At 44.3% G+C, this 22,867-nt stretch overlaps 1 protein-coding gene and 3 long non-coding RNA genes across 4 annotated transcripts in view; 2 read left to right on the top strand and 2 right to left on the bottom strand.

Annotated features, from left to right (window-relative positions):
- The window catches only part of LOC309344767, a 57,355-nt gene that overhangs the window by 29,895 nt on the left and 4,593 nt on the right, over positions 1-22,867 (bottom strand). The gene's annotated exons all lie outside the window — the stretch shown is intronic.
- Positions 108-1,917, top strand: LOC309344757. Its single transcript, XR_014157863.1, has 2 exons — positions 108-1,360; positions 1,798-1,917. It is a non-coding gene; the product is annotated as an uncharacterized lncRNA (long non-coding RNA).
- Positions 3,814-7,138, bottom strand: GLRX5 (glutaredoxin 5). Its single transcript, XM_081867406.1, has 2 exons — positions 6,802-7,138; positions 3,814-4,243 (listed from the first exon to the last, which is right to left on the bottom strand). The coding sequence occupies exons 1-2, from the start codon at positions 7,121-7,123 to the stop codon at positions 4,065-4,067; spliced, it is 501 nt and encodes a 166-aa protein (XP_081723532.1). The 5' UTR covers positions 7,124-7,138; the 3' UTR covers positions 3,814-4,064.
- On the top strand, positions 7,638-14,777 carry LOC309344752. The gene is made up of 3 exons (XR_014157854.1): positions 7,638-7,880; positions 13,373-13,535; positions 14,379-14,777. It is a non-coding gene; the product is annotated as an uncharacterized lncRNA (long non-coding RNA).

The raw sequence follows: 22,867 nt of genomic DNA, 5'->3' as shown, positions 1-22,867 counted from the left end.
CCCCTTTCCCCCTATGGGGTATCCGTATAGAGTCCTTACATGGCTTCCCTAATGGTAGGAGAAAATAACAGAGGCCAACCAGAGAATATTGAGAAGCAACGCATCTAGTGAGCCTGATCTTTATTGATCTTTAAATTCCCTGCCCTGGAACTCAAGACCACCCCTCCATACATACATCACAGAAGGGGTGTAAGCCAAGACCATCCCCCACAAACATACCTACATCACAGAAAAGGTGGTCCACAACAGAAATTTGAATGTTGTTTTTCCTGTCTGCCAGGTTATCTGATAATGCCTTATCTGATTGCCTTTCCTGGTAGTCTGTCACCCTTTGAAATGGTGATTACTCAATTCCTGAGACAATGGGAGGGCTCCCTGACCGCCTGCCTCCTTGCAGAAAAAACATTTGGTCAGCTTGGGAGTCAAAATGGTTTCAGGTCAGTCTTCCTGTGTTGATCTATATGACCTTAAATTTTATTATTACACAGGCTAGGCGTGGTGGCAGCGCCAGGGTGGAGGACATGGCTGTGCAGGTTCTGCGTGACATCTGCAACCGGACCATCCGTTCTGCGTGCGGTCAAGCAGATGCACCTCGCATGTGGGAGCTCTCGGCAGCAACGGATGGCACTCAAGCACCTCCTGGTGAATGACAAGCACTGCTTCCTGTACTGCTACGTGTCCAAGGTGGCCTGCTCCAACTGGAAGCACATTCTCAAGGTGCTGGACGGCACCCTGGGGAACGTGAACGCAAAGCATAAGCTCTCCCATCATATTGGACTTGAAACCGAACTTATGGGTGATGTTGCACAAGTGCAGACTAGACAGCATCATTTTTAGTCTTGGGTGCCTTGGGTTAGCAAAGCCAACTTTGTCTAACATATTTCCATTCACTTTATTATTGTCTACATCTCTGTCAGTGCTGGAGTATGTGTTCCTACATATCAGGAATGAGGGAACACTTTTCCTCAAGGACAAGCTTCTGGGAGTCACATGTCTGCAATGGGTGGGGAGAGAGTGAAAAGTACACAGAGAAATGGAAGTGACATGACTCCAACATGTCACTTTCTCAATGCCCTCCAGCCTTCATGCTCCTTAATATTGTTGATAAGTCCTATTAAATTCTGAGTAGACATGGTTAGGATTGTGCTGTTAAAACTGTTCCTTATATGTTTTCAGAGCTTTCCATCATACTGCGGGCTTTAAAAAATATCAAGAAATCTGTGAAGAGACAGGATTTTAAAAATCATGTTCTAGGCCCTTTACCTCAAAAGGAAACTTGAAATAATCACAGATCAATAATAGACAAATCTCTCAGATTATTTACTTGTATCCAATGGTACAAACTGCTCGCCTATTTAAAGTTACAGATAGGTAGCCGTGTTGGTCTGCCATGGTCAAAACAAAATAAAAAAATTCCTTCCAGTAGCACCTTAAAGACCAACTGAGTTAGTTCTAGGTATGAGCTTTCGTGTGCATGCACACTTCTTCAGATACACTGAAACAGAAGTCACCGGACCTTTCTATATAGTGAGAAGGTGGGGAGGGGTATTACTCAGAAGGGTGGTGGGAATGGGTGATTGGCAGATAGCTGCCAATCACCCATTCCCACCACCCTTCTGAGTAATACCCCTCCCCACCTTCTCACTATATAGAAAGGTCCGGTGACTTCTGTTTCAGTGTATCTGAAGAAGTGTGCATGCACACGAAAGCTCATACTTAGAACTAACTCAGTTGGTCTTTAAGGTGCTACTGGAAGGAATTTTTTTATTTTGTTTTCGCCTATTTAAAAATAGTGAGGGCCCTTATTTTACTTATTTTACTACTACTGTAGCTGCACAAAACAATGTGTAAGCTTTCAATGAATATATTTTTGTGCCTAGAAACAGAAACATTAAGGGAGCTTGATATATGGAGGTTTTTTAAAAAAAAAAATCAACAAATATTATGCTGTCTACATTTTTCAGTCCAACATGAAACAGATTTATTTCCTCATTCAACTGGATAGAAAATATATTTCAGTGAAGCACAAATCACTGCAGATTTGAAAAAACACATGTCCATGCATAACTTTACAAAATTTTTCAGAATGTTAAACACCCAATTATTGGTTCCAAGGCTGTATCCCAAGGGGTTTGTGCACTTACCGTATTTTTTGCTCTATAAGACTCACTTTTTCCCTCCTAAAAAGTAAGGGGAAATGTGTGTGCGTCTTATGGAGCGAATGCAGGCTGCGCAGCTATCCTGGAAGCCAGAACAGCAAGAGGGATCGCTGCTTTCACTGCGCAGCAATCCCTCTTGCTGTTCTGGCTTCTGAGATTCAGAATCTTTTTTTCCTTGTTTTCCTCCTCCAAAAACTAGGTGCGTCTTACAGAGCGAAAAATACGGTATATAAAAATGGACACTAGCAATAAACTATGTCTGTGATACCAAAACTGCACATTTTCCATTTGGAGCCACAAAATTAAGTTTATATATATTAAAGCACTGATTATAGACTTCATATTAATTGAGGCAGTCTTTTGGGCAGAGGTAGAAGTTACTTCCTGGCTTTTAATCCAAACTTCTGGCTTTCCCCCCAAACCCATTTATTGACTTTGGAAACAGTAATCATGACTACTGTGGTATTTGTTTTCAAGCTAAGAATTTACTGCACTCTTAATATGTGTCCCTAAATATAGGCTGATTAGGTTCCTAAACTCTACACAAATAAAACGAAGGCATCAACTTCCTTCATTTTTCACTGAGAAGCAAAGGAAACTCACACTATGCCTAGAACACAATTTGCAAATTATGAAGATGATCCAAAGATGCGTCCAGATGCACAGCTCCTAGACCTACCCAATCACTGCTTTACATAGTGTTAGTTATGAGCAGACTTGCAATAGATTTTCCACACTGCAGGGATGATTGTGCCTTTTCCACATAAACACTCCACTAAGCTATGTTCACACTCACACCAGTGCAGAAGAGTACAATTCACATCCAGGCAACTGTTCATTAATAATTCCTCAATGGGATTTTTTAAAGCAGTTTCAATGCATTATAGTGCTTTTTAAAGAGCAACTGTCTTATTACTTAGATGCCCTTTAAAGAACTTTTAAAAACAACCCTGCTTTTTTTTCAACAACCCTAGCAACGGGAGAAGAAACAAACAGTAGCAGCAATGACCTTCTTTCAAATATTTACTCAGAAGGAAATCCCACTGAGTTTAAATGGAGTTTATTCCTGTTGTTAGCATTGTTGGGATTCAGGGGCATATGTGTTGGGATAAATCTTTGTAAGTTTCTGCTGGTGAAAGAAGAGTAGTCAGGTAACAAATGACCTTGAACTTGCCTAATTCAACCTATGCCTGATGTAAATCCCAAAGCAGTCACTTTAAATTTATTTGATTACTTCTTCAAATTGTTTCATTCTCTCTCATCAGGTGCTTCAGGAAATAGTTACTTATTGCCGCAAACCATTCTTAAAAACTTGTCTTTTCCTTTCCTTATTGTTTATTTTTAATCTGTTAAATTTCACCACAGTGCATTAGCACCAATTTAAAAATAGCCACTACACATCTCAAAATGGAAGAGAAGTGCTAGGCCATCTGCACCTGTGGAACTAGCATTGTTCTTTCTTCTTTTAAAGTCAGACTTTATGCAGCATGGGGAAATATGAAATAACCACAGTGAAAGCACAGCAAAAACTTAATGATACTGTAAAGTGAGTAAATAAGAGTAACAGTTCTGGAGTATAAACAGCTAGTATGGAAACACCCCAGAAAAAGAAGTTCCACTTTTTGGTGACTCAAGCAAAATGAACACAAAATCATTAAAAATAGAAGTGAACTACTTATTTACTTTGATTGTAAAACATTTGATTTACAGAGCTATGCTTAAAAAAAATTCAAGACAGAATAGCCACATATCAGTCTATTGTACAGTAGAGTGGGTAACATAATGCTTAATGATAAAACCTCATTGTTAGTTCAAAAAGTTGCCTTTCTGAGCTAAATTGCATAAGGCTTTTCTGGTACCAAATTGTCAAAAGTTGTCTTTGTCAAAGTCATAGCAGTCACTTGCTTATTTTTTTCCGTGGTTGTTCTCCGAATCCAGAAGTGCAGAGCGAATTCCTAATTTCTTAAGCTCCTCCACTAGGTCCCCGCTTTGATGCATCTGAAGTAGTATATCACAGCCCCCTACAAATTCACCATTCAGGAAGACCTGGGGAATAGTAGGCCAGTTGGAATAGTTTTTGATTCCTGAATCAAAACAGAAAGACAAATTAAACCAAATACATTAGACAACTTATAACAGTGTTTTTGAACTGGCAAGGCAGTTAAGACTATACTGGAGAAAAGAAAGGAAGCACACAACCCATAGCCTTTTAGCAAATCTTATTGGATTTAAGTCTGTATCACCTTCTCTCTTCTCCTCCTCGACTTGGGGCAGGGGACCTGTCCTTTTGCTACTGTGTAAAACACAATTTAAGCTGACAAAACTGACTAATTAAAGACCTAAGGTTTCCAAGCATGGAATTATGGAATAGAATCAGTTCATTCAAATTTAAAAAATGCTGCAGAGCCAATTATTTCAGATTAGAGACAGAAGTACCAAGGAGAAACACAAAACTATACAAGGGCATTTTGGAGCCAGGCAAGTGGAAAGCAGTAGTATATTGTTTAAGCTATATGGGGAACAGAGCAGCATTTCATTCCAACAACCCCATAGATTAAGCTTCTCCATTGCAATTTGAAATGGGGTTTCCCCACAATCAAATCCAGTACTGTACTTTAGCTACTTACAGAAAACTAGTGTGGTGCTGTAAACAGATAATCAGAGTTGGAAGGGATCCTAAGGGTCATCTAGTCCAGCCCCCTGCACACATAACACAGCAAGTTTCCAAGATTGGTGTTAGGGTATGGAGGATCCAGGATAATCTCATAACATTTGAGAAACACTGGCCTGAGGAATCATCAGTTCAGTTTGATTAATTCCCACAATTTAAAAAAAATTGCTATCTAGATTTTTAAAAAAATATTACAATACAGGCAACAAACATTTTGTGTGTGGGTTATGTTCCTGACCCCTGCGCACATCAGTGGATTTTCTGCTGCATATTAATTAGGTGTGTTTAAATCAATCATTGCCTGCAAAACACATGTTGCAGTTTATCCTTCCTCCAAAAAGTAGAGACCCTGGTTCCAGATTCTTTCCAGCCACTTTCCCCCAAAGCAAAAGATTCTGCTCTCACTGCCCCATTTTTCCTTTCAATTGTCTCTCTACATTCCATGGCTACTTAGCATGTTGAAACAGCACTGCATTCTTATCTTTACTATTACATTTATATCCCACATTTCCTTTCAAGGAGCTCAAGGTAAAGCAAATCATTCACCTCCACATTTTATTTTCACAACCAACCTTTGAGGAAGGTTCAGCCAAGCCTGATTCACACAAGGTCACCTTCATGATTGAGTAGAAATGTTAAACCTGGTCTCCCAGGTCCTAGGCTAACACTCAAAACACTGCATTGGCTCTTGTTTCCTCCGTTAAGACTTTTCTTCTTGCAACTCATTCAAGATTCAAATTCTAGCCCTGATCCCTGACCAACAGATTCACAGAAACTACATGAAGACTTTCCTAATGCATTAAACAGAAATTTTTGAACAAAGATATAGCACTTCTTGGACCTAACCTTAAATGTATTTGCATATTAAAAAAAAAGGGTAGGATATTTTACTGCTTTTCAACACCTATTTGCTCTGTTTGGCAAATACAAATTCTTTATCTCTGTCCAAATTATTTATCTATTCCCCACAGACATTTGGAGTTGAGGGAGTGGTGCAAGCTCTTGTGCATATTCTAGAAGTGCTCTGAAAAATGATACAATCTCATAACGCTTTAGAAGCCAGGCAAAAACGTTCCTCTTCAACCAGGCCTTTGGGTGATTTATATTCTACAGCCTTTTAAATGTGTTTGTGGGAAGGGGGTGTTATTGTTTTGCTTTGTTTTTAAGTATTTATTTTGTGCTTTTATCCTGTATTTTTATCTTCTGAACCACCCTGAGATCTTCGGATGAAGGGCAGTATATAAATTTAATAAATAATAAAATATTAAGAACAACTTATGCAAACCCCAAACTGGAAATCTCAATTTGGTCGCAGGGCCCTCCTGAGTTGCAAAAATAGACTGGCGATCCTACAAGGAGATCATCCGAGCACTTGCACGGACATCTCCATCCAGCTCCCAAGTTGCGGGGAAGGCAGGACCAAAGAGCAACCGCTTCCCCTCACATTACTCGATAGCAGGAAAGGCCGGTGGAGAGAAGCGCTGGAGCTACGGCAGCCTGGATGGGTCCGTGTGTACACGCAACACTTCACACAGCCTTTCGGGAAACATCAGATTGAAGGGGAGAGGGGAGGGTTGTGCTCTTCTGCCGAAAGAGGCTCAAGGCGCCTGCAGGCAGTGGCACCCAGCAGCACCCACTTTCCCCGTTCTCCTCCTTGGGAAAGACTGGGCGAGGGGTGGCGGAGAGCGAGAACTGGGCCCCACGCCCGGCCACACAGTCGTCACCCGCAGCCACGCTTCCCACCCGCCAGGCCACGGCACAGAAACTTAATGAGGAAGACTCCGTGGAACCACAGCAGGCCCTTCTAAGGAAAGAGGGGCGGGGGGGGCCCACGGCTCAGGCCTTGGCCAATGCAGGCGGGCAGCAGCAGCAACGAGGTTTCCCTGCCGCCCCGCAGGCCCGCCTTCCCCTCAGCGGGGCAGCCTCGCAGGGGGTGGCGGGCGCAGAGGCCCCTCCGCCGAGCCCGCCTACCTTGGCGCAGGCCGGGGTCCTGCAGGACGTCGTAGGCGCGGTAGTCGCTGACGCCATGCAGGCGCAGGATCTGCACCACAGCGTTGCTGAAGCCGCACTGGGGCTGCGCGGGGCTGCCCTTCATGAACACCACCACCGGGTGAGCGCGCACCAGGCGCCCCACCGCCTCCTTCGACCCGGCGGCCGAAGCGACGCCCTCGCCGCCCTCCGCTTCGCCGCCTCCGGGGCCGGCCTGGCTCAGCGGCCGCGCCAAGAGTGTCGTGGGCCGCGCGCCGCGCCACCGCCGCAGGGCTGCGGGCAGCCGGCAGAAGGACCCGCTCATGGCTGCGAGCTCGCCGGAGGCTCCCTCAGGCGACCTCGCGGCCTAGCCGAAGGGACGCAGGCCCCGGTTCCGCTTCTGTCACTCACGCTCGGGCTACCAATAATGTTTAAGCGGGGCTGCCTGCGCTTCCTTAGCACCGCCCCGTACGCGCCGCGACGGAAAGGCAGGCATTCCTGTCAGTCGAACTCAAGCTACCAATGACTATTGGAGGCCAGGCCGGCCGGCCGCTTCCTATTCGTCCCCAGTGGCCAATCGTACCGCACGGGGTCCATTGAATAAAATCTCTCCTGCGGTAGAGGAGCTGTTGCTGCCTCCTATGACTGCGCAAAGGAAGTACCGCGACGCGCTGTGCTGTGATTGATGGGGCTTTCTGTCACTTTCCCATGGGAGGCGGGGAAAGTTGGAGTCTTGAAGAAACGAGATTTGCGGCGGCGGCACTTCCGCTTCCGGCATGGTGGTGGTGTGTTTGTTTTCTGTTTTCCGGCCTCCGAAGCTAAAGGGCTTCAAGGCTAAGCGTCTAGCTGCCTCAGACCCGCCGCCCGCCCGATCCGGCCCCTCGGCGGTTCTCGGGAAGAGCACAGAGAAGAGCAGCCCGGCCCGCGTCCGTCGCATCCTTCGTGGGATCCGCCTCGCTTAGCCCTGCGCCGGGCGAAGAGGCCTGGGGTCGGTCCGAACCCCTCCGCCCCACCCATTGGAAGTCCGAGCAGCCCGAGGTCGGCCTAGATGGGGCCTGTGGGATCAAGGAAACAGCAAGAAGGTACGGTATTTGTGCAGCGCTTTCTGTTTAAGGTGCTTCCCGCCCGTCATCCAACCCCGTATTCGTCTACGGCAGCCCACAAGGTTCGTAGGGACATCAGGAGCTGCCTGCTACCGACTCAGACCTTTGGTCCTTTCACCTTCCTCAGTCTGCAAAAAATGTTAGGAATCAAAGGGTAGTAAATGTGCAGAAATAACTACGCTCATTTCCTACTTACTGGCGATCTGTATTCTAGACTTCAAAGGGGCAGCCTCAAGGAATTATAAGCTCCTTATCAATGTAACTATCGGCCCTGCATGAGCATTAAAATTTGGGGGTAAAGATGAATGACTATATAGTATGTGGGACTGCTTGGGGACTCGCCCTCCTTCAAAAACTCAGCGAAAATCCAAGAGGTGACATGGAAGGCAATTTTTGGGTGGTGATGTGCCCATTAGACTTTATCAGAGTGACCCATCTTTGTCTCTGATATGATGGATGGGGTGTGGGGAAAGATTTGTCTTTCATATGTGGTGGTGTTGCAGATAAATTGGACACTTCTAGATCCAGGTTTTCACCACTCTTGCTGACATCACAGGTTAATCTCTCCATCCAGAACCAGGTCTTGCTTTACTGTCATATGAACCCCTTGGTACAATTGAACAGCATGTGTTTAATTTGCTCTTTGTCAGAAGTGTGTAGTGCTTTCTGAACATCTAAGGAAAAGGGACCCCGACCATTAGGTTCAGTCGTAACCGACTCTGGAGTTGCGGCGCTCATCTTGCTTTATTGGCCAAGGGAGCCGGCGTACAGCTTCTGGGTCATGTGGCCAGCATGACTAAGCTGCTTCTGGCGAACCAGAGCAGCACACGGAAACGCTGTTTATCTTCCCGCCGGAGCAGTACCTATTTATCTACTTGTACTTTTTGGTGTGCTTTCGAACTGCTAGGTTGGCAGGAGCAGGGACCGAGCAACGGGAACTCACCCCGTCGCGGGGATTCGAACCACCGACCTTCTGATCGGCAAGCCCTAGGCTCTGTGGTTGAACCCACAGTGCCACCCATTTGCCATGCTAGGGTTGTTCAAAGTACCTACAGTATGGTACTCATTCTTATGCTTTGTAAATAAGCAGATGTAAATTTGTCCTCTGGTCACTTAGGTTATCTCCCTGGAGAGGACTAATCTTCTCAAGAAATAACATGAGTTAAAACAGTTTGTTTACATATGTATGTACAGTGGTACCTCGGCCTACAGACGCTTCAGGTTACAGACTCCACTAACCCAGAAATAGTACCTCGGGTTAAGAACTTTGCTTCAGGATGAGAACAGAAATCGTGCGGCGGCGGGAGGCCCCGTTAACTAAAGTGGTATCTCAGGTTAGGAACAGTTTGAGGTTAAGAACAGAACGAATTAAGTTCGTAACCTGAGGTACCACTGTATGGGGTATTTTTTATTTCCTGTGTGTATTTGACTGATAAACCAATAAAAATTACCTAACTGGTAATTAGTTTCAAACTGCCATTTTCCATTGAAGTTCCTTGCTCAAGAGATTACTACATCTAGGTCAATAATATAGTGATCTTCTCAGCTAAAAAGGTAAAGGTATCACTGACCGTTAGCTCCAGTCGAAGACGACTCTGGGGTTGCGCACTCATCTTGCTCTATAGGCCAAGGGAGCCGGCGTTTGTTCGCAGACAGCTTCTAGCATGGCCAGCTTCTAGCATGGCCAGCATGACTATAAGCCACTTCTGGGGAACCAGAGCAGCGCATGGAAACGCCGTTTACCTTCCCACCAGAGCAGTACCTATTTATCTACTTGCACTTGACTTACTTTTGAACTGCTAGATGGGCAGGAGTTGGGACCGAACAACAGGAGCTCACCCTGTCGTGGGGATGCAAACTGCCAACCTTCCGATCAGCAAGCCCTAGGCTCAGTGGCTATTGACTATTATAGTTTGTCGTTGTCGTTGTTTGTGTTGCTCATGGATGCTCCATGACTGCTGGGAGTACAGAGAGAAGAAATACCATGGTGTATCTGCAGCAGCGCAACTGGACGCCTTCATCTGCCCCAAATGTAACAAAACTTGTCTCTCCCACATCTGACCTTTAAAACCCTAAGCGGCCTCGGTCTACTATACCTGAAGGAGCGTCTCCACCTTCATCATTCTGCCTGGAAACTGAGGTCCAGTGCCGAGGGCCTTCTGGCTGTTCCCTCCCTGTGAGAAGTGAGGTTACAGGGAACTCAGGCAGAGGGCCTTCTCGGTTGTAGCGCCCTCCCTGTGGAACTCCCTCCCATCAGATGTCAAAGAGAAAAATAACTACCAGACTCTTAGAAGACATCTGAAGACAGCCCTGTTTAGGGAAGCTTTTAATGTTTAATAGACTATTGTATTTTAATATTCTGTTGGAAGCTGCCCAGAGGGGCTGGGGAAACCCAGCCAGATGGACAGGGTATAAATAATATATTATTATTATTATTATTATTATTATTATTATTATTATTATTATTACTATTATTACTATTATTACTAATATATTATTGTTATTGTTATTGTTATTATTATTGCCATCATCATCATCAGACCCTATAGTCACAGCAGACGCTGCAACCTTCCAACAGTTGACCTCACTCTCAAAGGCACACTCCTCCATTGTCTCCTGAGACAGATGGATGCCCACAACCTGTTGTTATTTGCATTGCGCATGCATAATGCCTTAAGTTCAAATTAATCTCTGGCGCTGATCAGTTTTGTAGAGCAATATTGGTCGCTAACATTCCACAGCCCCTTTGGTAAATGGAAACTCAAGAATTTGTTGCACCATGCACTCAGGTTATCTTTTCTTTTTGGCAGCCTGCAAGCCTTTTGGATTATATAATAAATCAGAGTTGGAAGGGACCCTAAGGATCATCTACTCCAACCCCCTGCAATGCAAGAATATGCAGCTATCCCACACAGAAATAAAACCTGCAAACCTTGGCATTATCAGCATCACACTTAAACCAACTGAGCTATCCAGGTGTTGCTTTTTTCTTTTGTTTTTTTATTGGGTTTTATAAACAAGAATATCATTATACAAATAAGTATACCAAGTTTCCTCATGTCATTTGTATATCACAAAAAATAGCATAATAAATGTGGATAAATATCTACAACATATGTTGCATTATTAGTGGTCAATGTATAAGTTCTTGGTTTATGAATTGGTTCAAACAATTAGGAAGGAGAAGAAAAGGGGGGAGGAGAGTGCCAAGTGGGATTGAGTTGGGTGATTATGCTTCTATTACTCAGTGTGTCTGAGGGGTTGTGTCAGCATTACTTGCTATTCAATTGTTGTATTTCCTTGGCGGTGAGAGATGTTGGGTGTGGCTTAGGGTGTGGTTGGTTGTCTTTGGTTGGCTGTAGTGAGATTTGTTTTTGTGTGTGAGCTGTGAGTGAGTGTATTTTTTAATCAGGTTAGCCAGATTGATTTGTATGCTGTTGGGGGATTTTTGTTGTTGTCTTGTTGGGTTATGTATGTGATAAAGGGGAACTAAACAGGGGTGAAGGCATCTTCTTCTATTTGTCCCTGTGTCAGTTTCAGTTTATTGGTTAGTTTTTCTAAGAAGGCTGTTTCCCATACTATTTGATACCATTGGTCCATGCTTACTCTTGACAGGTCTCTCCAGTGTCTGGCTATCATGTTTCTGGCTGCTGAGAGTAGGTGGGTTATGAGCTCTTTGTGGTATGAGTGGGCATTGTTATATTGGAAGATTTTTAGTAGGGCCAGTTCTGGGGTGACTTCTAATACTTGTTTAGTTATTTTGTATATTTCTTGTGTGACTGCTGTCCAGAAGAGTTGGTTAATCTCATAGCCTATGTCATCCTCCCATTGTTTTTTTATTACGTCAAGGGGGTTTGTGGGGTTTTGGAGCAGTATTTTGTATATTGTGGATACCAGCCCTTTGCCATGTCCCTTTGTTGTTAGGAGGAGGTTTTTGAAGGTTGTCAAGGGCCTAGTTGCTGCTGATTTTACAATTGGGTTGCTTAGGAGGGCATTTAATTGGTGGTGTGTTAGCCAGGGCATCTGGGTATGCCCCAGTTTGTCTTTTATTTCTTGTGTTGATATGGATTTGTTGTTTTCGTAGAAGTCTGCTAGGAGGTATAAGCCTTTGGCCTGCCAGGTTTTTATCTGAAGGTTTTGTTCTGCGTGGTGGAATAGTGGGTGGTGTGCCAGGGGTATTAGCGGGGATGGGGTTGGGGACAATTTACCTACTTATTCTTTCCATGCTTTAAGCATGGTCTGTGTAAACCTGTTTAGTGTTGTGGAAATTTCCCTTATTTTGTTTGAGAGGAATGGGTATGCTGTGGTGGGGGTATTTTCAGTTGTGTCTCTCTCCAAGTGTACCCATTGTTTCATCTCGTCTTCTAGAATATATGGGATTATGTGGCATACTTAGTTGGCGGTGTAATATGATTCTTTGTTGGGGATTCCCCATCTTCCTTCTGAGGAGGGGGAGTGCAGGTATTTGGGGCTTATTCTTGGTTTATTATGTGAGAATATAAATACCGTATTTTTTGCTCTATAACACTCACCTTTTCCCTCCTAAAAAGTAAGGGGAAATGTGTGTGCGTCTTATGGAGCGAATGCAGGCTGCGCAGCTATCACAGAAGCCAGAACAGCAAGAGGGATTGCTGCTTTCACTGCTTTCACTCTTACTGTTCTGGCTTCTGAGATTCAGAATATTTTTTTTCTTGTTTTCCTCCTCCAAAAACTAGGTGCATCTTGTGGTCTGGTGCGTCTTAGAGTGAAAAATAGCACACGTGTATTTTTTTCTGCCATTTGTGAAGTTGGGCTGGGGGAATTCAGATTAGGAGAGTTTGGAACAGGTAGGTTGATTTGGGAGGGTGATCATTTTGATCATGACTTTTGTCTAAGAGAATGAAGGTGGTATTGTTCCATCTCTTCAGGTCTTAGTTGATTTGTCGCCACAAGGGGTTGTGGTTGTGGAGGTATAATTTGTTGAGGTTTCTGGTTATTTGTACCCCTAGGTATCTGAACTTGGTGCGGGAAAGTTTTATCTTAGTGATGTTTGTGAATTCTTTTGGGGTATGGGGAGGGGAGTGTTGAAGCACATAGCCTCAGACTTTGCAAAGTTTACCTGTAGGTCTGACACTGTTGCAAATGTGTTGAGTTCCCTAATTACGGATGGGTAGGCAAACTAAGGCCCAGGGGCCATATCCGGCCCAATCACCTTCTAAATCCAGCCCGTGGACGATCCGGGAATCAGCGTGTTTTTACGTGAGTAGAATGTGTCCTTTTATTTAAAATGCATCTCTGGGTTATTTGTGGGGCATAGGAATTTGTTAATTCCCCCCCTTCAAAATATAGTCTGGCCCCCACAAGGTCTGAGGGACAATGGACCGGCCCCCTGCTGAAAAAGTTTTCTGACCCCTGGTTTAGGGGGTCTGGTGTTGTGACCATTAGGTCTTCTGCAAAGAGCCCCAATTTATAGGTTCTGCCTTTTATTTCAGGTGTTGCTTTTGTGATTGAACAAAATTACCTCTTCACTGAGCATATCAATGGCTACATTTGACATTGACCTAGAATTCCTGCCTGAAACCAACTGCAATAAGCTGTCAATGAGCTGACTCATTGGAATGGAAGTTAGTAAAGAACGGCCAAATTCTCAAAAAGGCAAGTACTTCCCATCTTAGTTAATATTAATGGAAATGTGTTCAGTTGAATTTAATAGAACTGGGACATAATATGAAACTAGTCTGGGAAGATCAGTATTGCTGATCATTCCAATTGCTAAATGGAGCCTCCAGGACCAAAGGTGGTATTATGTGGCATGCTAATTGCTAGGAGTGGGGAACAAAATTCGGAGAATGGCTGGTTCATATTCACCTATGGGCTGTGCAGAAGCATATGGCTGTTTGCTGTTGAAAACCATCAGCACTGAACATTTACTAAGTGTTTTGAATAAATTGTAGAAAGGTACCCATGTTGGCCGACCACAGAGAAAGCAACACTATTGTGCTTCTTTAAAGACTAGTGCATTTGTACGGGCTCCTACCAAAACACACCACAATCAATTTGTTGGTTCTGAAGGTATCACAAGACTCATTTGCATGGCATGCCAAGCTTATCCATTCATTGCAGTAAATCTGCAGCCTTGGAATTGCCCTTAGTTGCTCTTGTACTCTGGGCATATTGGCTTTGCAGAAAGAATATCTGACTGAGGAAGCCGAGGCAGGACTGTAAAAAGTAGCATCCGCTCCATGTGCAATGTTCCTCTGACATATGCAGTACTGTTGCCACGGAGATAATGATTGTCCTAGTGTCATTATCCATCTATCAACAGTAAGAGTGAATTTGCTGTATGATATTGTTCAGCAAATGGAGCATTTCTGCTGAACACTAAAAACTGCTACATATTTGAGTAGGTTCTCTAAAACCAGTTGGAGCATTATATGTTTCATGTTCTGAAAATACCAAAATCACTAACAATTGCCCTTTGTACGTTTTGCTTTTTAGGTTAAGTGACTCAAATCTTTCACTTCCAATCCAGACATGAAAATTGTATGCCACAAATGCAACTGGTCAGGAACACTGTTAAAATTCTTAAATGTACTACAGCTCGTTGCCATTTCCTGCCTTGAAAATTCAGCACCACGGGGGCCAAGGTGTTCAATGGGGACTTATTCTAAAGTGTGCAGAGGATGGCAGTCTTAATGTCTCTTGCTAGTGAGATGGTGTGTGGTAGCTTTACAAACTCAACTACTCATAGATGCTGCATAAACTACAAAGCAGATTTATAAATAACTATGACAGGAGACCACATGGTCAAATGTACTAAACACCAGCTTTTCTGTTTAGGCTGTGGGTGCCCAAGCTGTCTTCCCACCTGCCAAATTTATCTCCCCCCTGCAAAGTTTGCTGAGAGGCAATAGGTGTCTTTTTTTGTTCTTGTGCGTCCTATGTGGCGGATGCAGGCTCCTTGGCTTCAGCGATAGCAACGCGAAGCCTAGGAAGCCTGCGCTCCGGAGGCTTCGCGTTGCTTTCGCTGAAGCCAGAAGAGTCTGCTCTTTGAGGCTGGCGGTGGGGGAAAGCAGCGCTTCGCCCCATTGCCAGCCCCAGAGGCTACTCTCCGACCCGGCTTTGAGGCTGGCAGTGGGGGAAAGCAGCGCAGCCTTTAAAGAGCGTGCGGTTTTTGCCTGCTTTTCCCCAAGGAGGGAGAAGGGACTGACTGGCCGAGTCCGTCCCTTCTCCCTCCTGTGGGCTTTTGCGGGAGATGGGGGAATTCCTCCACCTCCCACAAAAGCAGGCAAAAGCCGTGCACTCTTTAAAGGGGCTGTGCGGCTTCTGCGGGCTTTTCTACGAGGTGGGAGAATTCCCCCACCTCGTAGAAAAGCCCGCAGGAGCCGCGCAGCCTTTAAAGAGCATTCTGCTCTTGGGGGCTTTTCCCCGAGGAGGGAGAAGGGACTGACTGGCCATTTCAGTCCCTTCTCCCTCCTGGTCGAAAAGCCCACAGGAGTCACGTGCGGCTCCTGCGGGCTTTTGCGGGAGGTGGGGGAATTCCGCCACCTCCCGCAAAAGCAGGAAGAAGGTCTTGGAGTAGCACCCAGGCTGCATGCAGCCTGTCCGCTGCTCCCAGAGCTCCGGGGGGGGGGGATATTTTTTCCTTGATTTCCCCCCTGAAAACTAGGTGCGCCCTATGGGCCGGAAAATATGGTACATATTTAGCATGACAGTATAAAGGATAATATTTTCCAGCTGCTGCTGCTCAATGTTGTTTCCAGAGCAGAATTTCTGGGGGTTGGACTTTGATCTCCAAAACACCATCCTCTTGGGAGCCATCAGAAAGCAATCTATGGGTTTTTTTCCCTAATTTATATTATGATGCTTAGAACCAGATAATGCAAGACACTGGAGAATGCCAAAAAATTATTACTACTACTATCTGAATGAGAAAGTGAAATATGAATATGCAGTCACAACTTATTTAAAAGGCAGAAGATAGTGCAAATTGTACTTAAAATTTGTTTACATGCATTTTATATTTGGAAAACAAAAGCACATTTGCTACATTTGTTATCTTTTTATATGCAAACATTGTATATAATAGAAATGTAAGAATCATTGCATTGGAGGATTTGCATTGCCACATTGCAGTCCTGGATTTGCATAAAGTCATGGCAGGGGAGGGTGGGAGCGCTGAGACATAAAAAGGGGACATTTTAAACAATGGTAGAAGTCTAAGTAGAGCAAGCAGGGGTGACACTGAGGAGAGGAAGTGACTGTTTAAAATAAGGTTTGAGTACAACAAGAAGGAATTTAGGAATGTTAGCTTTTTGGAGTTAGCGTCTGTGTTGAACCCATCTCTTTAATTTCTTGTTAGAACTTTTTAAAAATCCCTCAGTGTTCCACCATCCTTGCTTTACTCAAACCTTTACTGCTGTTTAAAACTGCCATTTCTCCTTTCAATGTTACTACATAATTTATGTGGAAATGGTTTAATTTGGTTGCATACTTTTTGATGTTTTATTTGTTTATGACCACTTTTGTTATGTTTGCAATTTATATTTTTTCATGTTGTAAGCCGCCTTAAACATGATTTGAACTAGGAAAAGGTGAAACAAATAAAATTATGTATGGCCATTACTGCTTTATTCAAACTTCTGCCATTGTTTAAAACAACCACTTTCCCCCTTTCACCATACTACCCTTCTTGCTGTACTCAAACATCTCTCTCTGCCATTGCTCAACTGCCTTGTGTGAGATAAAGGATGCAGAGCCTGCAAATATTCCATAATACCTTCCCACAATGTATTTCACTTCTTGTACAATGTGGTGTGCTCAACATTAAGTGCAATTTTCAATGTAGTAATTTACAGCAGAAGAGATATTTTGTGAGCAGGCAAACCACCCACATGTGTGCAACACCCCCAACTGATCTTAACTGAAGAAGCTAACTGGGAGGCTTGCTCTTAAGATTCCATTCATCTTAAAGATGGAATAACATATCATGGGTGCAGGCAAAGGGGGATGCAGAATAGGAGAGAAGCTAAGGTGTGGATATGGGGATGATCTGTGCAAGTATTGTTGGCATCCAACTTGTCTCAAGAAACAATGAAGTGCATCTCTGGGGGTGAAGTCAAACCACTGTGTTAGCAGCATTGAAGTGAGCTCCCTGTGACACAAACCTGGACTGTGTATGGAGGTTCTGTGCTGTCCAGACAAGACCCCACCCCTTGGCCTTGCTGATATGGTCCAAAGGAAAGCAGAGCAATACATTTGGCACCAGTTCAGCTGCAGGTGATATCAGATGCGTACCATTTTCATCTAACCATTTTAGGGACTCCACTGCGGATTCGTGGAGGGTTTACTTCTGAGTCTTTACTTCTCCTGAAGATATCCCACAAGGCAGCGGAGGTTTAGGATCAATTTCCTTCTAGATGGGCTACCTTCCCAGGTGGACAAGCCCCATCTGCCCCTCACATACCTCAACAACACCTGCAGAAACTGCCTTCTTGATCGTTGGACCCCCTCTTGCTCTCATCCACTCAGTCTGCTGGAGCCTGCCTTTCCATGCAGGAGAAGTCCCTAACTCGCCAAGGGTTTGAGACCCATTGGCTCCCCTCACCTGGCTTAGCTGGCCAGATATATCCATTGGGGGGGGGGGGCTGCTATCGCATACTGACAGCTTCTAGGAGCCAAAGGTCAGAGCTGAGTGCATGATGGGGACCGAAGGTGGGCAAACTACCCCTGGAGGAACATGACGTGTCCACCAGCAGAGGTGCTACCCCTCTCCAAATACCCCCATATATCTCTGTGAGTAAGAGGCATCAAAATAGGCGTGAAGATTAAAGCAGGGGCAAAAAAGGGTTCACAGAGTAGAAGGGTATGGTGACTTCATAATTAGTAGGAGAAAAGGATGCGGGAGGAGGAAGGTGCACGTTACCATGGGGTAGTTTTGTGTGCAAGGGGGTGTTTGGGCTATCAGGAAGGCAGGTTCATCCACAGGTCAGAAGGAAAACTTGAAGTGCGATCAGCTTTTTAATTCAAAAAAGTCAAGGTGAATACATTGCTGAGACTTGTCTGCCCCCTCCTTCCCTTCCTAGTCCTCTTCCTCTGGACTCCTCCTAAGCAGCCGTAAACTACAAGGAGGAGGAGCCCCTCTGGGCTTCCTCTTCTGTGTCATCTGGGGAGGGGGGGGACATTATTGGGTGGTTAATGCGCACAACTCTTCATCATCCAGCGAGGCCCTGACATCAGGGTGCACAAAAGGAAGGAGAGGAGGTGGCATGGGCATAAATGTTAAAAAGGGTGTAAAGCAGGTATGCAGAACAGAAGAGAGAAGTGTCTTCAGAAGTGGGGTTAGGAAGATGAAAGTGAGCTTAGTAGTTGTAAAGTGTAATGGTTGAGTGTTGATGTGGTTGAAGGATGGGTGGCGGCTAACAGATTGAGGTTGAATCCGGACAAGACAGAAGTACTGTTTTTGGGGGACAGGAAATCGGCAAGTGTGGAGGACTCCCTGATCCTGAATGGGGTAACTGCCCCTGAAGGACCTGGCGTGCAGCCTGGGAGTAATTTTGGACTCATAGCTGTCCATGGAGGCGCAGGTCAATTCTGTGTCAATTCTGTGTCCAGGGCAGCTGTCTACCATCTAGTACGCAGGCTGAGACCCTACCTGCCCGCAGTCTGTCTCGCCAGAGTAGTGCATGCTCTAGTTATCTCTCGCTTGGGTTACTGCAATGCGCTCTACGTGGGGCTACCTTTCAAGGTGACTCGGAAACTACAACTAATCCAGAATGTAGCAGCTAGACTGGTGACTGGGAGAGACCGCCAGGACCACAACACCGGTCTTGAAAGACCTACATTGGCTCCCAGTATGTTTCCAAGCACAATTCAAAGTGTTGGTGCTGACTTTTAAAACCCTAAGCGGCCTCTGTCCAGTATACCTACCCCCATCGTTCTGCCCGGACACTGAGGTCCAGCTCCGGGGGCCTTGTGGCGGTTCCCTCACTACAAGTAGCGAAGATACAGGGAACCAAGCAGAGGGCCTTCTCAGTAGTGGCGCCAGCCCTGTGAAACACCCTCCCACCAAAGGAAAAAACAACTACCAGACTTTTAGAAGACATCTGAAGGCAGCCCTGTTTACGGAAGCTTTTAATATCTGAAGGATTGTATTTTAATATTGTGTTGGAAGCCGCAGCCAGATGGGCGGGGTATAAATAATAAATTATTCATTCATTATTATTATTATTATTATTATTATTATTATTATTATTATTAATTTGTGGATCCTGCTGGCCCACATTCTTAACACTTCTGGATTCACCCACAACAGGGAAACTAGAGAGAAATGTCATGATTAAATCTGATATATGCAATTCTAGTGTTTCACTTTTACCTGCAAGATAAAAAATAGATGGGCGGGGTATAAATAATAAATTATTATTATTATTATTATTATTATTATTATGATGATGATGATGATGAAGCCCATGGGGGTTAACGTGGGGGGAATGGCAAGGTGTTGGTGAGTGGAGTAAGGGGGTGCAGCCTCCCATAAACCTAAACCTAAAGACCAATTGTTCTAAGAGCTCATTGGTTCCCACAGTCAGTCCGCTCTGGAGGAAAATACAGTGGCACCTCAGGTTACATACGCTTCAGGTTACAGACTCTGCTAACCCAGAAATATTACCTCGGGTTAAGAACTTTAAGAACTTAGATCATGGCCACTGGGCCCATCACCTCCTGGCAAATAGAAGGGGAAGAAATGGAGGCAGTGAGAGATTTTACCTTCTTTTGGGGTCCATGATCACTGCAGATGGTGACAGCAGTTACGAAATTAAAAGACGCCTGCTCCTTGGGAGAAAGGCGATGGCAAACCTAGACAGCATCTTAAAAAGCAGAGACATCACCTTGCCAACAAAGGTTCATATAGTGAAAGCCATGGTTTTCCCAGTAGTGATGTATGGAAGTGAGAGCTGGACCATAAAGAAGGCTGATCGCCAAAGAATTGATGCTTTTGAATTATGGTGCTGGAGGAGACTCTTGAGAGTCCCATGGACTGCAAGAAGATCAAACGCATCCATTCTTAAGGAAATCAGCCCTGGGTGCTCACTGGAAGGACAGATCGTGAAGCTGAGGCTCCAATACTTTGGCTACCTCATGAGAAGAGAAGACTCCCTGGAAAAGCCCCTGATGTTGGGAAAGATGGAGGGCACAAGAAAAAGGGGACCACAGAGGACAAGATGGTTGGACAGTGTTCTCGAGGCTACAAACATGAGTCTGACCAAACTGCAGGAGGCAGTGGAAGACAGGAGTGCCTGGCGTGCTCTGGTCCACGGGGTCACGAAGAGTCGGACGTGACTAAACGACTAAACAACAACAAAGAACTTTGCTTTAGGATGAGAACAGAAATTGCATGTCATCGGCACAGCAGCAGCAGGAGGAGGCCCCATTAGCTAAAGTGGTGTTTCAGGTTAAGAACAGACCTCCGGAACGAATTAAGTTCTTAACCTGAGGTACCACTGTACCTGTGCCAACAACCACCTTGCTATGTTATTGTACATCTGAGTCTTCTGAAGAGGCAAAGCATGGACATAACCATGGACCCATCTGACCAGTTAGACTCCTGTACCTGTGATGCTGGATGGTCCGTGCATATTGTAGAGTTCCTGTCTGCTGGCACCAATCACATATCCAGCACGAGTGCTCTATCTTTTTTTTTATAAAAAAAAATAACTTTTATTTTGCTTTAAACAGGTACAAATAAACAGGTACATATAAATATAGACAACCAAAATTACAAAGGAAAATTCCTTAATAGTAATGAAAAAAACCTTTTAAAACTACAAAAAATATCGAAGTACATGACACAGAACATAAGCAACTATGGGAAAGATAAAAGAAAAGAAAAAAAGAAGGAAAAAAAAGGAAGATGAGCCAAAGCAGGAAAGCTCATCTATTGTACACTTCCATCAAGCTCACAACAGATCATTATTCTTATCAATTAACTCTATCTGCATTCCAAAGGAATCCCTCATCTTGGTATCAGGGAACATTTCTCTGTCTTATCACCCTTCTTCCTAGGAGTAAGAGCTGTTCTGAGGGTTACTTTATGCCCTAGCCCTCCAGGGTCATGGTGCTTGACCATCAGCCATAGCCATTCTGATGGCCAGGTCTTGTAGAGGTCTGCAGTTTGTCAAGCATTGCCACCAATAGGGTCTCCTACCTGTTGAGGAGGTGACCCTATGCTATCATCATCCTGGAGCTCATCCTGATTTCTAAAACACGGGTCCATCTACCCATGTGAATGCACAAGGCAGGGACCATTTCAGCTGCCACTGCTAATCTCATCATCCTTTTCCCTACACTACAGCTTTCTTTTTAATACACACTTTAATGGAATATTCCTTTTCATTCAACCAGAGTAAAGAAGGGAGAGGCCACACAGCTTCTGCAGCACCCCATGACGGGTGCCAGAGGTGTTCCAGAACCTTCTAAGAAACAAAAGGAGAAAAGAGGATTGGGGTCATTCCCAGGTCATGCCAGTAAACCTAGCCAGGACCTCTGAGCCACTGTGAAACCAATCCAGCCTAGGGAAGGCCAGCAGCCCCTCCTGACAGCAGCTGCCACCATTTGGGAAAGGAGTGGGGTGCTAATGCTGGCAGTAAGGCTTTTTCCTGGATATAAAATCTGCAGAGAGGATGGGAAAGGTTGTACTGATGCTTTCCATTCTCTTGCTAAATTAGAGATCTGCCTGAAGACTTCTAATTCATTGTGCTCAACGTCCTCTATGACACTCTGTTATGATAAAGGGAAATATTCATAAACCAGAAAAGAACTTGTAGCGTCTTTTGACACTCTCCTGTGGACTTGTAAGGGGCCAGTCTTTAACAAAGAAACCTTTTTTTAAAAAAAAAAAAGGGTGACATCAGCATGAAGCCACAGAATCTCATCTATAATTTCTGGATTGAATAGTAATTTTGGGATGTTTGAGTTATCAAATCCTATTGTTGCAAATTACTGTGTTTATTTTGCAATCATGTAAATTTTAACAAATTTGCCCAACTGTATTTTTTCACCATTTCATCTCTAATCCTGTATCAGGAAGTTTTTTATGTTTGATGTTTTATTATGTTTTATATATGCTGTAAGCCGCCCAGAGTAGCTGGGGAAACCCAGCCAGCTGGGTAGGGTATAAATAAATATTATTATTATTATTATTCCATTTGACCTCATTGTTTACATTCCCCCTTCCACAAACATGTATACAGACACCTACCAATTGAATGTAACACTTCATGGAACTGATGAAATAGCTTCTAGTCAGTGAGTTAGGTCAGTAAGGCAGAAAAACTTCCCAGAAGGAGCATCTGAGGAATAAATTCAAGCATGTGCATTGGTGGTTCAGTGGTAGAATTCTCGCCTGCCACGCGGGAGGCCCGGGTTCGATTCCCGGCCAATGCAACTTATTTTTTTTTACATTACAAATTCATAATATATTGTAACAAGTGTTTTCTTACAATCTAGAAAATCCGCAAGAACTGTGTTACTTAAAATGAGGAAGAAAACTCACATATAAGCCTGTATTTTCAATGTTCTTAGTAATGAATTTCAAACCGTCTTAGAAACACACATAAACTCAATAGACAAAAGTATACATGTTTTATATGTACTGGCAGACAGAGGGGATTGAAATTGGAAAATTTGCACAAGAGAATAAAAAACACTGGAGATGCCGGGGATTGAACCCGGGACCTCACACATGCGAAGCGCGCGCTCTACCACTGAGCTACATCCCCCAGCTCCCAGTATCTGCTCAGTGAAGTATATGCATTCTACACTTATCCTTCAGAAAAATGTTAACCCTTTAATAATGGTTGTGTACGAAAGGACAAGCAAAAGAGCAGAGCCAAGCCACAACAACCACAATGCTACACAAAAGGATACAAAAAATCGCTCGCTGAAAGTTCCCTCAAGTGTCAAATTGCATTTTGCACAACTCCTCC

Source organism: Podarcis erhardii (genome assembly GCF_964252035.2).
Source record: "Podarcis erhardii genome assembly, chromosome: 6".
Lineage (NCBI taxonomy): Eukaryota > Metazoa > Chordata > Lepidosauria > Squamata > Lacertidae > Podarcis > Podarcis erhardii.
This window is presented reverse-complemented; position numbering and strand designations above follow the sequence as displayed.

Coding starts and splice junctions, on each gene's coding strand:
- GLRX5 (XM_081867406.1), bottom strand. CDS start 7,123: ATGAGCGGGTCCTTCTGCCGGCTGCCCGCAGCCCTGCGGCGGTGGCGC. Junction 4,244..6,801: donor GGACCCCGGCCTGCGCCAAG/GTAGGCGGGCTC, acceptor GTTTTGATTCAG/GAATCAAAAACTATTCCAAC.